Source organism: Nerophis lumbriciformis, linkage group LG01 (genome assembly GCF_033978685.3).
Source record: "Nerophis lumbriciformis linkage group LG01, RoL_Nlum_v2.1, whole genome shotgun sequence".
Taxonomy (NCBI): Eukaryota; Metazoa; Chordata; class Actinopteri; order Syngnathiformes; family Syngnathidae; genus Nerophis; species Nerophis lumbriciformis.
Window position 1 is genome coordinate 56,050,559 of NC_084548.2, and position 13,854 is coordinate 56,064,412.

The 13,854-nt window shown below is 38.3% G+C and overlaps 1 protein-coding gene across 2 annotated transcripts in view; it reads right to left on the reverse strand.

Annotated features, from left to right (window-relative positions):
* The window catches only part of kcnc4 (potassium voltage-gated channel, Shaw-related subfamily, member 4), a 53,057-nt gene that overhangs the window by 17,976 nt on the left and 21,227 nt on the right, over positions 1–13,854 (reverse strand). For both annotated transcript variants that reach the window (XM_061987555.1, XM_061987547.1), the window contains exon 2: positions 3,389–4,325. In XM_061987555.1, coding sequence (XP_061843539.1) covers positions 3,389–4,325 — 937 coding nt within the window. The remainder of the gene's footprint in view (positions 1–3,388; positions 4,326–13,854) is intronic.

Sequence of the window (13,854 nt, forward strand, 5' to 3'; positions counted from 1 at the left end):
AAGGCGGGGTACACCCTGGACAAGTCGCTACCTCATCGCAGATGATATTTTTAGTTTACTGTATATAGTAATTTAAAGGGGAACTGCACTTTTTTGTAATTGTGCCAATCGTACACAATCCTTATGAGACACAAGAAGACAAAAGTTCAGGGGTTTTTTTGCATTCTAATTTGTAATAATCTGCTCGTTCTAGGTGGCTAGCAATGCAGCTAATGGGAGCAATCCATTCTGCCTCTAAATTACTTTGAAAATGCATGCAAATATCGCCAACAATACTTCACGTACGTTCCGTAACCTGTTTAATTACCAGAGGTGGGTAGTAAAGCGCTACATTTTCTCCGTTACATTTACTTAAGTAACTTTTTGGATAAATTGTACTTGTCAGAGTAGTTTTAATGTAACATACTTTTTACTTTTACTTTAGTATTTTTGAGAATAAGAAATGCTAATTTTACTCCGTTACATTGAGTTTCATTCCGATTTATTACATTTATTTCACAATGAATTACAATTATCGATTAAGGCTTGCAAATATGTATTCATATGTCAGCGACCGTGCTTCCGGCCGGCACTGTCACATGACTCTGTTTCGCCAATCCAACGTAAGCAGTAGTGACGTTTGATTCCATTTCACCAATCAAACAAGTACAAAGTAAAGCTATAGGAAGCTGAAATAGGTCAGTATTTTTAAAGTATATGATAAAATATAGACCTACGTACTTGTTTAATAAGTATCAAAATGTTCCCAAAGAAGACACTTTAATTACGTGACATGACCCCAGCGTTTCACCCTCTGTTTGTGCTTGCTTCTATAAAAAGCAGTTAATCCTCTGTATATTCAGCTTCAAAATGATAGGGTTGCAAATCCTCATTTGTCCAAAAATAGTCGTCTTTGTTATCTGTTACCAAGTCTGCCATGATTAGAACACACACATGCATTTGTTTCCTGAAATAGGAACACACATTTGTTGCTCCAAGTCAAAAGTGCGCAGCTTTGGGAAAAGAAATAAATGCACTGAGGAAATAAGCTCCGGTATTGCTTAAAATGACCAAAATATGGTAAATATTACATATTGTTATGAATGTGTCTGTTACTAAATTATATATACAGGTAAAAGCCAGTAAATTAGAATATTTTGAAAAACTTGATTTATTTCAGTAATTGCATTCAAAAGGTGTAACTTGTACATTATATTTATTCATTGCACACAGACTTATGCATTCAAATGTTTATTTCATTTAATTTTGATGATTTGAAGTGGCAACAAATGAAAATCCAAAATTCCGTGTGTCACAAAATTAGAATATTACTTAAGGCTAATACAAAAAAGGGATTTCTAGAAATGTTGGCCAACTGAAAAGTATGAAAATGAAAAATATGAGCATGTACAATACTCAATACTTGGTTGGAGCTCCTTTTGCCTCAATTACTGCGTTAATGCGGCGTGGCATGGAGTCGATGAGTTTCTGGCACTGCTCAGGTGTTATGAGAGCCCAGGTTGCTCTGATAGTGGCCTTCAACTCTTCTGCGTTTTTGGGTCTGGCATTCTGCATCTTCCTTTTCACAATACCCCACAGATTTTCTATGGGGCTAAGGTCAGGGGAGTTGGCGGGCCAATTTAGAACAGAAATACCATGGTCCGTAAACCAGGCACGGGTAGATTTTGCGCTGTGTGCAGGCGCCAAGTCCTGTTGGAACTTGAAATCTCCATCTCCATAGAGCAGGTCAGCAGCAGGAAGCATGAAGTGCTCTAAAACTTGCTGGTAGACGGCTGCGTTGACCCTGCATCTCAGGAAACAGAGTGGACCGACACCAGCAGATGACATGGCACCCCAAACCATCACTGATGGTGGAAACTTTACACTAGACTTCAGGCAACGTGGATCCTGTGCCTCTCCTGTCTTCCTCCAGACTCTGGGACCTCGATTTCCAAAGGAAATGCAAAATTTGCTTTCGTCAGAAAACATGACTTTGGACCACTCAGCAGCAGTCCAGCTGGTGTCGGTCCACTCTGTTTCCTGAGATCCAGGGTCAACGCAGCCGTCTACCAGCAAGTTTTAGAGCACTTCATGCTTCATGCTGCTGACCTGCTCTATGGAGATGGAGATTTCAAGTTCCAACAGGACTTGGCGCCTGCACACAGCGCAAAATCTACCCGTGCCTGGTTTACGGACCATGGTATTTCTGTTCTAAATTGGCCCGCCAACTCCCCTGACCTTAGCCCCATAGAAAATCTGTGGGGTATTGTGAAAAGGAAGATGCAGAATGCCAGACCCAAAAACGCAGAAGAGTTGAAGGCCACTATCAGAGCAACCTGGGCTCTCATAACACCTGAGCAGTGCCAGAAACTCATCGACTCCATGCCACGCCGCATTAACGCAGTAATTGAGGCAAAAGGAGCTCCAACCAAGTATTGTACATGCTCATATTTTTCATTTTCATACTTTTCAGTTGGCCAACATTTCTAAAAATCCCTTTTTTGTATTAGCCTTACACAATATTCTAATTTTGTGACACACGGAATTTTGGATTTTCATTTGTTGCCACTTCAAATCATCAAAATTAAATGAAATAAACATTTGAATGCATCAGTCTGTGTGCAATGAATAAATATAATGTACAAGTTACACCTTTTGAATGCAATTACTGAAATAAATCAAGTTTTTCAAAATATTCTAATTTACTGGCTTTTACCTGTAGACTTGTAGTGTGTATATAAAATGTTGATGAGAATTTTGAAGTTGTTTTAGAGGACTTTGACTGTGACTCTGATTACCTGCATCTTGCAAGCGGTTTTTATTATCTTTAGGATTCTTCTTGTCTCTCATGATTGTGAACAATAAACTTTTTTTTTTTAAAGCAGTTCCCCTCTAACTCTTAAGGACTTAAAAATTGTAAATATGATCAAAAAAAATTAAAAACCAAACAAATATCCAGTCTGTGGTGAAGCTGCAGTATTTTAAACGTAAAAGTGTAAAACATTTTTAAAATGTTCCTGAATGACATTGTAACAATACAACTGCATTTATGTTCAAAAATCGGGGAGGTTTTTTTCCTAGAGCAATATCATATTAATCATAAATAATCAAAATTCTAAAGTGTGAATAATCAGATTTTTATTTTTATTTTTAAACAGCACTATTATAAATACAAAGCGATGAGAGAAAATGTTTAAAGTTATATTTGCATGGATAAAAAAATATAAGTGTTCAATTGAAAGTGAAAATAAATCTAAAACACAGAAATGTCAGCTGAGGATCACCTTAATTTCATATCAAGACAAAAACTAAAATAAAAGAAAAAAACAAAAAACAGATTTTCAAAAAGGAGGTAAAAAGTACTTCAGATAAATTGAACCTTTCGATATAGAACATTAGGTATTCTTACCTGATCGGTTTCTGCTCACTTTCTCCTCAGCCGCCAGTGGACAAGTGTCACTCTGAGTGCTGTTTCTGTGTGAGTTTGTCTCCGACTTCCCAAATGATGCAGAGTCAGTTTGAGTATCTGGATTGGGATTGTGCTTATTCTTCTTTTTGGGCAGCTTCTGTTTGGCCATTGCCAGCGAGTAGTACATCCCAAAATTATTCACGATGACCGGGACGGGCATTGCGATGGTCAGGACCCCAGCCAGCGCACACAACGCTCCCACCATCATGCCCAACCACGTCTGCGGGTACATGTCTCCATAGCCAAGAGTTGTCATGGTGACGACGGCCCACCAAAAGCTGATAGGGATGTTCTTGAAGTGCGTGTGATTATAACCTGTGGGGTCGTCTGGACTGGCGCCGATACGCTCGGCGTAGTATATCATGGTGGCGAAGATGAGCACACCCAAAGCCAAGAAGATGATGAGCAGGAGGAATTCATTTATACTGGCCCTCAAAGTGTGTCCAAGCACACGAAGACCTACAAAATGTCGCGTTAGCTTGAAGATCCGAAGAATCCGGACAAACCGCACCACTCGGAGGAAACCTAGCACGTCATTGGCCGCTTTGGATGACAGCCCGCTCAGGCCCATTTCCAGGTAGAAAGGTAAAATAGCCACAAAGTCAATGATGTTCAGCGAATTCTTTATGAAGACCAACTTGTCTGGGCAGCAGATGATTCGCACCAGGAACTCAAAAGTGAACCAGACCACGCAAACGCCCTCCACCAGAATGAGGATGGGCTTGGTCACCATTTCCCACCTCTCCTCTACACGGGTGACGTTGCCCACAACCACCAGCTCTGTGCGGTTCTGAAGCTCGTTGAAGGCTTCGTGGGTCTCCAAGCAGAAGGTGGTGATGGACACCAGGATGAAGAAGAGCGATGCAAGTGCCACTCCCTAGTGAGACACATCAAACAGGTATTATAGTCATCAATAAATTTAACCAACTAAGAAACAACCTGGAACAAGTCAATGGAGTTTAACAGGCCTTCTTTGGGAGGCTTTAGGGCTGGCACAGCAGCCTAAGATTATTTTTTGAACCTGCTAAGCTAACTTTAGTTGTATCAAAGGCAAAATTACTAGATGTTTAATACTGAATTTAAACATATACAACTTGAAGTCGCCACCGCAATTTTTTCTATACATGGTCGAAAATAATCTTTATAAACATGATAAATATATTTACCCGGTCACAACATTAGGTACACCTGCACACTCTCTGATCAATACAGAGCTGCATTAAAAAGCTGCTTTACGCAGCATTTATGCCATTGCATGCCGCACGTCAATGTTGTTATGCACATGCCACCATTAGATTAAAATAATATTTTATCCTACTTTTATCTGTGTGTTTCTTCACAGCCTGGAGCTCCTCATCCTTTTGGCTGATAACAAATAAGGAGGTCCATCTTGCTGTGGCATCGCAACGTAACTAGACTGCAAAACCCCGCATTCAAAACTACGTGCAAGCTCACGTCCAAATGCATGAACCTTACGATTTGATGCTTTGGCATTGTTTACATTTCTAAGTCAGAGAAGACTAAATTCATCATACAGGAAGGGGATTCATATGGCCCCATTCGTCACAGTTTACCTGACACATGAAACATGAATTGGGGGGTGCACTATTCACTTTAGCCACCAGATAGCAGTAGAGTGTTTTGTGGCAATTCCAACTTTTACCACAGCGTCAGTTGCAATGTAGAGTGGCACTTTCATTTCAGCAGACTTCATTGCAAAATGATTTGCTATACCTTCATCTCACACGAGATCCACCCAGGAATGGGGCCATATGAATCCCTACCCAATTGTAGGTCTTTTTTTTTTTAAATAAAACCATTTCACTTTTAAAGACAAATCTGAAATCCATCCATCCATTTTCTACCGCTTATTCCCTTCGGGGTCGCGGGGGGCGCTGGAGCCTATCTCAGCTACAATCGGGCGGAAGGCGGGGTACACCCTGGACAAGTCGCCACCTCATCGCAGGGGCAACACAGATAGACAGACAACATTCACACTCACATTCACACACTAGGGCCAATTTAGTGTTGCCAATCAACCTATCCCAAGGTGCATGTATTTGAAGGTGGGAGGAAGCCGGAGTACCCGGAGGGAACCCACGCAGTCACGGGGAGAACATGCAAACTCCACACAGAAAGATCCAGAGGTCGGTATTGAACTCACGACTACTAAGGACCTTCGTATTGTGAGAAAGACGCACTAACCCCTCTACCACCGTGCTGCCCCAAATCTGAAATGTATCTTTTTTTTTATTTTTATTTTTATTTTATTTTATCTTTTTTTTTTTTTTTTTTTTAGTTATGTCATTCCTGTAGATGTTTATTTATAAACCCCATGAATTGCCATTGAGTGTCACCAAATTGAAGTTCTACTTTTGGCAAATTATAGCCTATTGTACAACCACTGAAATGATAAACAAACAATCAGCTTCACATATTTAACATACTTTTTAAAAGTCAATTAGACACATGATTATAATGTGTCTAATTGACACATTAGACACATTATTAATTACAGAAGCTAAAAGTCTTGATGAAACAAAAACTAGCTCACATAGCGAGACAATAGTACACTATATGTAAGAATAAGATCATACAAAGGGTAGAAATGCAGACAAATGGCTTACATTGTATTTCTTTGAAACATAAATGGAAAGAAAAATTATTATTAAAAACGTATTATATGAGGACATTTTATTAATGAACAATAAGTCATTTAAATTAAGACTCACTTGTCAGTTAATTCAGAAAAGTAATAAGAGTGATTACCTCCCCCATTTACATGTTAGTGGAAGCAATTCAATTCAATAGACCTACATTGTGAACAGCCTGTCTTTCTTGTTTACTAAAGCCTGAACTGACTGTAGAGTCCTCACTGTCATCCTAAACAATCTCCCAGCTGGATAAATATGTACCTGTACCTGATGTGAACAGTCTGCTGTTTACTTTATAATGTGTTTGGACAACAGCAGATATAAATGTCCAATGAGGGCGGGGGTAAACAAGAGCAGGTTATGGAGCACAGTGGACATAATAGGTAACAACAATTCATGTCTCTCCAGTGTGTGCACACAGCTTTCTGCCCTGACAACCTTCTTGAGCGCTGAAGCGTTCATAAGATCCCCTGAGAAGTATGATGAGAGACGAGAGGAACGACCGACTGGCCTTGTCTGTGCCCTTAGAGGATCGAGGAAATCCCCTCGTTGCACAGGCACGGCTTCCCACAGACGACGCGTGCGCGCTCTGTGTGCGTTCCAGATATTACTCATACTGTGGGTACTGTGGGGACATGAGTGTGTTTACATTATGTGAGGAGGGATGCACTTCCCTTTTAGGGATAAAACTGTATTACCGACCATGGCAAGATATTACACATTCCAGCATGAAGGTTTAATGAATTAAGAGATAAGGTAAATGTTAGGTAAACAAAGCTGTGCATGTGTATCACTTATTATAAACAAATCAGGACAGGAAATTAACTGGAGGTTACCATTTGTACTCTTAATTTCAGATGAAAACAAGACAACTCCTCCACTGCAATAGAGGGCAACATATTGCCAATCCCAGGCTCGGGATCTTTCTGTGTGGAGTTTGCATGTTCTGCCCATGACTGCGTGGGTTCCATGCACCTGGGGATAGGTTGATTGGCAACACTAAATTTGTCCTAGTGTGTGAATGTGAGTGGGAATGTTGTCTGTCTATCTGTATTGGCCCTGCGATGAGGTGGCGACTTGTACAGGGTGTACCCCGCCTTCCGCCCGAATGCAATTGAGATAGGCTCCAGCACCCCCCGTGACCCCGAAAGGGAAAAGCGGTAGAAAATGGATGGATGGATATTGCCAAAATTTTGCAGAGTATTCCTGATCCCCTAAGAAACAAGGAATTGCTCAAATGTGTGTATTGTTTGAAATAATGAATCAATATGAAAAAAAACAATATTTGCTTTGTATGCCTGCATGGTGTACCTGACTACATATTATCACTTCAGGCACAATGTGACACTACAAGATAGGACATACAGTACTTTATTATTAAAAGGATGGCAACAAACAACCTAAAACTGGCGCATTGCAGACATACCAATTTATCAAATAAATGCATACAGATATTCCTAAAAAGGCAAATACAACATATCGTTCTTTTTCTTATGATGTGGCAACAATTTTTTTAAATCACTAAAAATTAACATTTAAATTATTAAAGAATTGTTTAGTTTTTTTAATATTTTTATTTGTGCTGTCAAACGATTAAATTGTATAATCACAGTAATCTTAATTTGAATTAATCACAATTATTCACAGTTAATACAAAAGCATTGCTGAGCTTATCTGTAGTACTTTTGTTAACAACAAGCGTTGTTTGTCGTCCACTACTGGTTGTCGATGTACTTGTAGCCTTCCTGCTAGCAGCTGCCTCAAAAACATGTATTGCTTTTGTATGATATTTTAAATTTGTTGCGCTTCGATGAGAAAATCAATCGCTGCAATACATGCAAATTACCATGGTTTTATCTTCGGTCCCATCGGGGTGTATTTTGAAGCGAAATTTGCCAACATTGCATGCCCACTTCTGGCTTGCTCTCAGTGTGTAACCTCCAGTGATAATGTACGTTTTGCCATTATAGAGGTGATTATTATTAGGGATAGACTGATTATCTGCGCTGATGTTTGGCATTTTGACGTACTGTGTATCAATATCGGCCTTCTTTTATCGGTATCGGGCAATTTTTTTAATTTTTTTTTACAACTACCGGATTTTTCGGACTGTAAGTCGCAGTTTTTTTTCATAGTTTGGCCGGGGGTGCGACTTATACTCAGGAGCGACCTATGTGTAAAATTATTAACACATTACCGTAAAATATCAAATATTATTATTTAGCTCATTCACGTAAGAGACTATACGTATACTATTCATCGGATTTAGCGATTCGGAGTGACAGATTGTTTGGTAAACGTGTAGCATGTTCTATATGTTATAGTTATTTGAATGACTCTTACCATAATATGTTACGTTAACATACCAGGCACGTTCTCAGTTGGTTATTTATGCGTCATATAACGTACACTTATTCAGCCTGTTGTACCAAAAAATACGGTGCAATAGAAATACACCAGGAGATACAACATATACACATATGATATCAGTATTAAACATTAAAAACATTTAAAATGTGAAAAGTACAGAGTAACTTAATAGTAATAACCAGTGCTCCTTTCTCCTTTCTGCTCTCCAGTGCTCAGACGGTATCGGCCCAGGAAAAAACATATCGGTCGATCTGTAATTATTATTAGCTTAGGGGAGCGGCTACACACTGTGTATGAAGACACAAAATTAGCTGCTATCATGTCAGCTGAGGGGACTAAAAATGAATACAGTCAGTCAAAGGGCTCGGAATTAAAAGGCATTAATCGGCAATGGTAATCACATACTATTTCAAGAAAATCGACCATACTGATCGGTGGGCGATTAATTTAGCACATTCCTCATATTTATTTTTATTGTAATGGGAAAAAGTGTTTGATTGTTCTGAACTCCAATCACCATGCCAGCAATGTACAGTAATGAGCGGAACAAAGCTGCCTAATTACCCTGCATGGACAAAGCTCAACTGTCTTATCTGATGTCTCGTTCTTCTCCTTTCGACTGCAAACGTGTTGAGACTAAATCAACAGTGCCTCTGCCATTTATTACAAAAAAAATTGTCCTTTTATAATCACAAAAAGCACAACGCCACAAAAGAAATCAACATTGAGGACAATAGTCCGCCTAATACTCATGAATGTGACTCAGCCATGATTGCAGCAACAATATGTTCTCCAAAAAAACAAAAAAATTGCTATGTACCGTTTCCTTTTAGAAAGGCTTTTCATCAGCATGCACTGATGATACGCATGCACACTTTAGACAGACAATTCCTTTTCAAGCATGGTAAGCATCCATTTCATGCACACGTATATACATATTTTGTTCACAACCTTGCAATCTATCTTCCTGGGATGGTGACGTGTGTTAGTTGCATCAACACATATGATGTCGCACACAGACAACAGGCTGTTGTGGCGACCGAGATCAAAACTGTGAATCCTCCCGTTGTGCGGGTGCCTGTCATGAGCCCACGAGGCCTTGGCAGCGTTTAGTTTACTCAAATGCCAAACGATTGATCCGTGCTATTAAACAGAGCTGGTGTCTGCACTTCTGCTGAGGAAGACACTATAGGTCCTGGCACGTTATTTGCTCTACCAATAAAAGACCTAAACTTAAATTTGTTACATTAACATCTTACCTGAGGAAGTGGTGGTAAGTTGTTTTGTTCTATAGACACTTTTACACAGTATGCAATTTTTCCATCTTTTTTCCATGTCACATTATGATTGCAGGTTGCCGTTTGTCTGTGTTGAAGCACACAGTTGTAGTAATATCCTGCTTTGTTGTGTTTTTCGTAAAAAGTAAAAGTGGAAATATGCTGGTAATCATGCAGTATCTCGGAATGGCCGAGCTGCACGTTAGTGTGCATGCTTCTATGCTGGCGACCAAATACATAGGGGGTATTTAATCGTTTATTTAAAACCTAACACACACAGCGAGAGAGACCACAATCTCCTGATCCCAGTTCTCCAGTGGAAACTTTAAACACATTTCAAAGATTTAATGGGAGGGACACGCTAACAGCCAATCACGTAACAGTATAGACTACCAATTTTGGTTGCACCGTCTTTCTGACTCGCTGTGGATTCACTGCATGGAGTGAGAAGAGAAACTGGGATATGTTGATATATCAACTCAATAACAGAAACTTTGATTTTGTTGGTTTTAATGCAGACGGTGCAGCAACATCCTGACACTTCCAATGTGTCTGTATAGTGTTCAATTGTTTATACACTACTGCCATACACTACTTCAAACCTTAGCCGCACTTATCCTACCTGGTTACCGGACATCCTGTCCACTGATAAATAGCGCCCTTGGTAAGTTGGAAATTGTTTTACTGTATTTATTGGCAGGCTTAAATAAGTCATAAAAAGTATCAATAATTATCTATATCGATCCAAATATTAAAAGTTATATCGTGATATAGTTTTCAGCCCTATGTTGCAAATATGATCATGCCTCAAGAACTAGCCACAAGCGGACACGAATCGAGCAATTGTCTTCATATGTTGCTGCTCTTGCTGGCCAATAAATACAGTGTTTCACCCAGTTAGCCAACATACCTGTGTGAATTGCTTATGTCATCACAACATCCGGTTTCGGCGGCTGAATTTTTGGTGCATCATGAGTCAATAGTGGGCAAATAATAAGCCAAATGTAAAATATAAAGATAAATATATACTTTGATTCCTAAGGTATAGCGATTTTTACGCTAATCGTTTCCAGCGTGTGCAGCTAGTTAAAAGCATGAAGAAATAGAAGCTCGAGAAGTTTTGTTGAGGATTGACGCTCCTTTTGCATTCCTCAGTTTTACTTCTTTATACTTCTTTCTTCATTTAGGTTTGTAAGACTGAAAATACACATAAAATAAACATAACAACAGTGTAATGTCCATTGTGTATATTTCATAAATAAAATAGAAGGTTTAGTGTTGATATATACACACGATAAACTACAAATGTTTACACATATAGAAATTCCACAACATTCACACACCAAACATTGCACACACTGTGACTTATTACAGTTAAACCTAAGGTGTAGCGTTGTTGCCCTCTACTGGTCAAATTTAGCGCTATATGTATTAAACAAGTTTTGATTGGCATTGTGACTCTCAGACAACTACCAACACGACCATGAATAATCATCACAAAGTCAGCCATTTCAATACAAAACAAAGTCAATATTTTTTGCACAATATCTACTTACAAATGTTTGACCAAGATTTGTGATGAAGCGTACACGCTGGGATTTCTACCGTTGTTGCTGCTTTGTCTGGATCAATATGTTTGTCGCTTAAAAGGTCCGCCAGAAAACAATGACTTGAGCACTTGCTTGGGGCAGCATTCACCCTTTGTTGTCCAGTCGTTGTTAAAAGTCAGATTTTTGCAATTTATTTCAATTTTTTTCAGGGTTGAATGAGTAGTCTTCTTTTACTTACCCCACTGCTACATCATTGTGACACATATGCCTCGCTGTTTCCCCCTGCAGGGTGGCGGGAGTACCGCGTACATAATCAACCCTAGTTTTAATGGCTTCATCAAGCTTATCTGGGCGATGTTTGGCGGGCCGAATGAAAAGCTTTGGCGGGCCAGATGTGGCTCATGGGCTGCCAGTTGACTAGGCCTGCACTAGATGGTACCACTAGATGGAGCACACGTACCGCTTGTTACATCTTGAGGTCTCAAAGAATCACTTGATTTAAGTACAGTGTTTTATTTTCCTACATTCAAACAATGTTACTGTTGCAACTGTGTGTAATGTTAAAGTGGGCAAAAAATATTAAATTAAATAAAACCTCTGCATTGTTTTTTTTAGAACTATTATAATCAGTCCAACAAAATAATACACAATAATACAATTCCAATTCCAAACCAAACCCGGCCCAGCAACCTTCAGAATAGCAATCAACAGAGTAATTGAGAGGACACACAAACATGACACATTATAACAATCCAAAGTAGTCAAACAAAAATGAATAATATCAACAACAGTATCAATATTAATAAGAATTCCAACATGTCAGTGATTAAAAATACCCAGTTTACATTATCACAGCCATTTATAAAAAATTTAATAAAAACATATAAAAAAATAAATAGTGTCACAGTGGCTTACACTTGCATCACATCTCATAAGCTTGACAACATATTGTGTCCAATATTTACCACAAGGATTAAAAAAAATCATATTTTAGGTTCATTTAATAGTTAAAACAAATTTAAATAATGGATCTCATATTCCAGTATATGACTCATAAATATCTAAACTAAATGCATTTTTGTCTACTGATATCATCTCCATAGCTTGTGTATACCAGTCAGTATGAGTTGGACTATCAACATCCATCCATTTTTTTAATATTACCGTTTTTGTTATGATGCATATTGAAAGAAATGCATTTTTACTCTTTGATGACACGTTACTAAATTGATGCAGATCACCAAGAATACAAGTTTGCAGTGTCATTGGGATGTTTATATTTAGGGATGTGATTGCTTCTTTTGTTATTTTCAACCATAACACTTTTGTTCTCTGACATTCACACAATAAATAAACAAGAGTTCCCTCAGCTGCCCATAACTTGCTATCTACTGGACCAATTTTAAACAGCTGAGAAGATGTAAAATACAATCTATTCAAGATCTTAAATTGACTCAGCTTATTTGTAATGCTCCTAAAGGGCTTATTGGCATTTTTCCAAATATCATTCCATGATATGTCTCTTTCATCTAAAATGTTTAATCGATCATCCATTTCCGAACACATGCATCATTTGCATTTCTAGTATGAGGTTCATTTATTATTCCATAAAATATTTTAGTTAATTTCTTAATTGTATCTTGATTAAAACATGTATTTTCCAGTCCATGGCTATTAAAAGGCATACTTTCAGAGGATATGCATTTCTTTACAGCGTGTTTTAAAGAGATACAATTTAAAAAATGATTTCTGGGTATATTATATTGATCAACTAATTAATTGAACGGTTTAAAGGACTTTACATGAATTATTTGATGAGGTTTAGAAATACATTTATCATTCCATGTGGTCCATTTGACCACATTTTTATTAATAATATTAGGGTTGTACCAAAGCGGTTGATTCACGGATGTAATTGGGTTGATTCAAAGTCTTTTCTGGCACAGTTTTAGAATGTTAAAGGTGGTTTCAATTGGGCTCTGTCTCAATTCATTAGGTATTTTTTATAATGTAATATAGACTCCCCACATCAATGTCCAAATTCATTAACAGATTTGTTTCTATGTTGATCCAGTCCTTATCTGCAGATGAATGGAACAAGTGGATTGCTTGTTCACAACTATAGGAGATATATTAATGTAAAAAGTTTGGTAATTGTAGTCCTCCCTTATCTTGTCGACTAGACAATCTTAAGTAAATGCATATGGCCGTCTTTCCACACCATATCAATTGTGATATCATCCATCCATCCATGTTCTACCGCTAGTCCCTTTTGGGGTCGCGGGGGACGGGGTGGCGGGGGGCGGGGTCCTGCAATTGTTTGATTCCATTCAATAATTCATTTTCTTCAACACGGCTTTTACTCTTAAAGCTTGCAATCCTAATAAGTTGTCCCCTTACACAGCACCTAAGTGCTTCCCATATTGTGGAGATGTCAGAGACAGAATCCTGATTATTTTTGATAAAATCTGAAATCTAATTTGTAATTTATTTTCCTCACTTTATAATAAATAAATATACATTTTCCATTGTTTAAATTTAAAAGCCACTGGTGG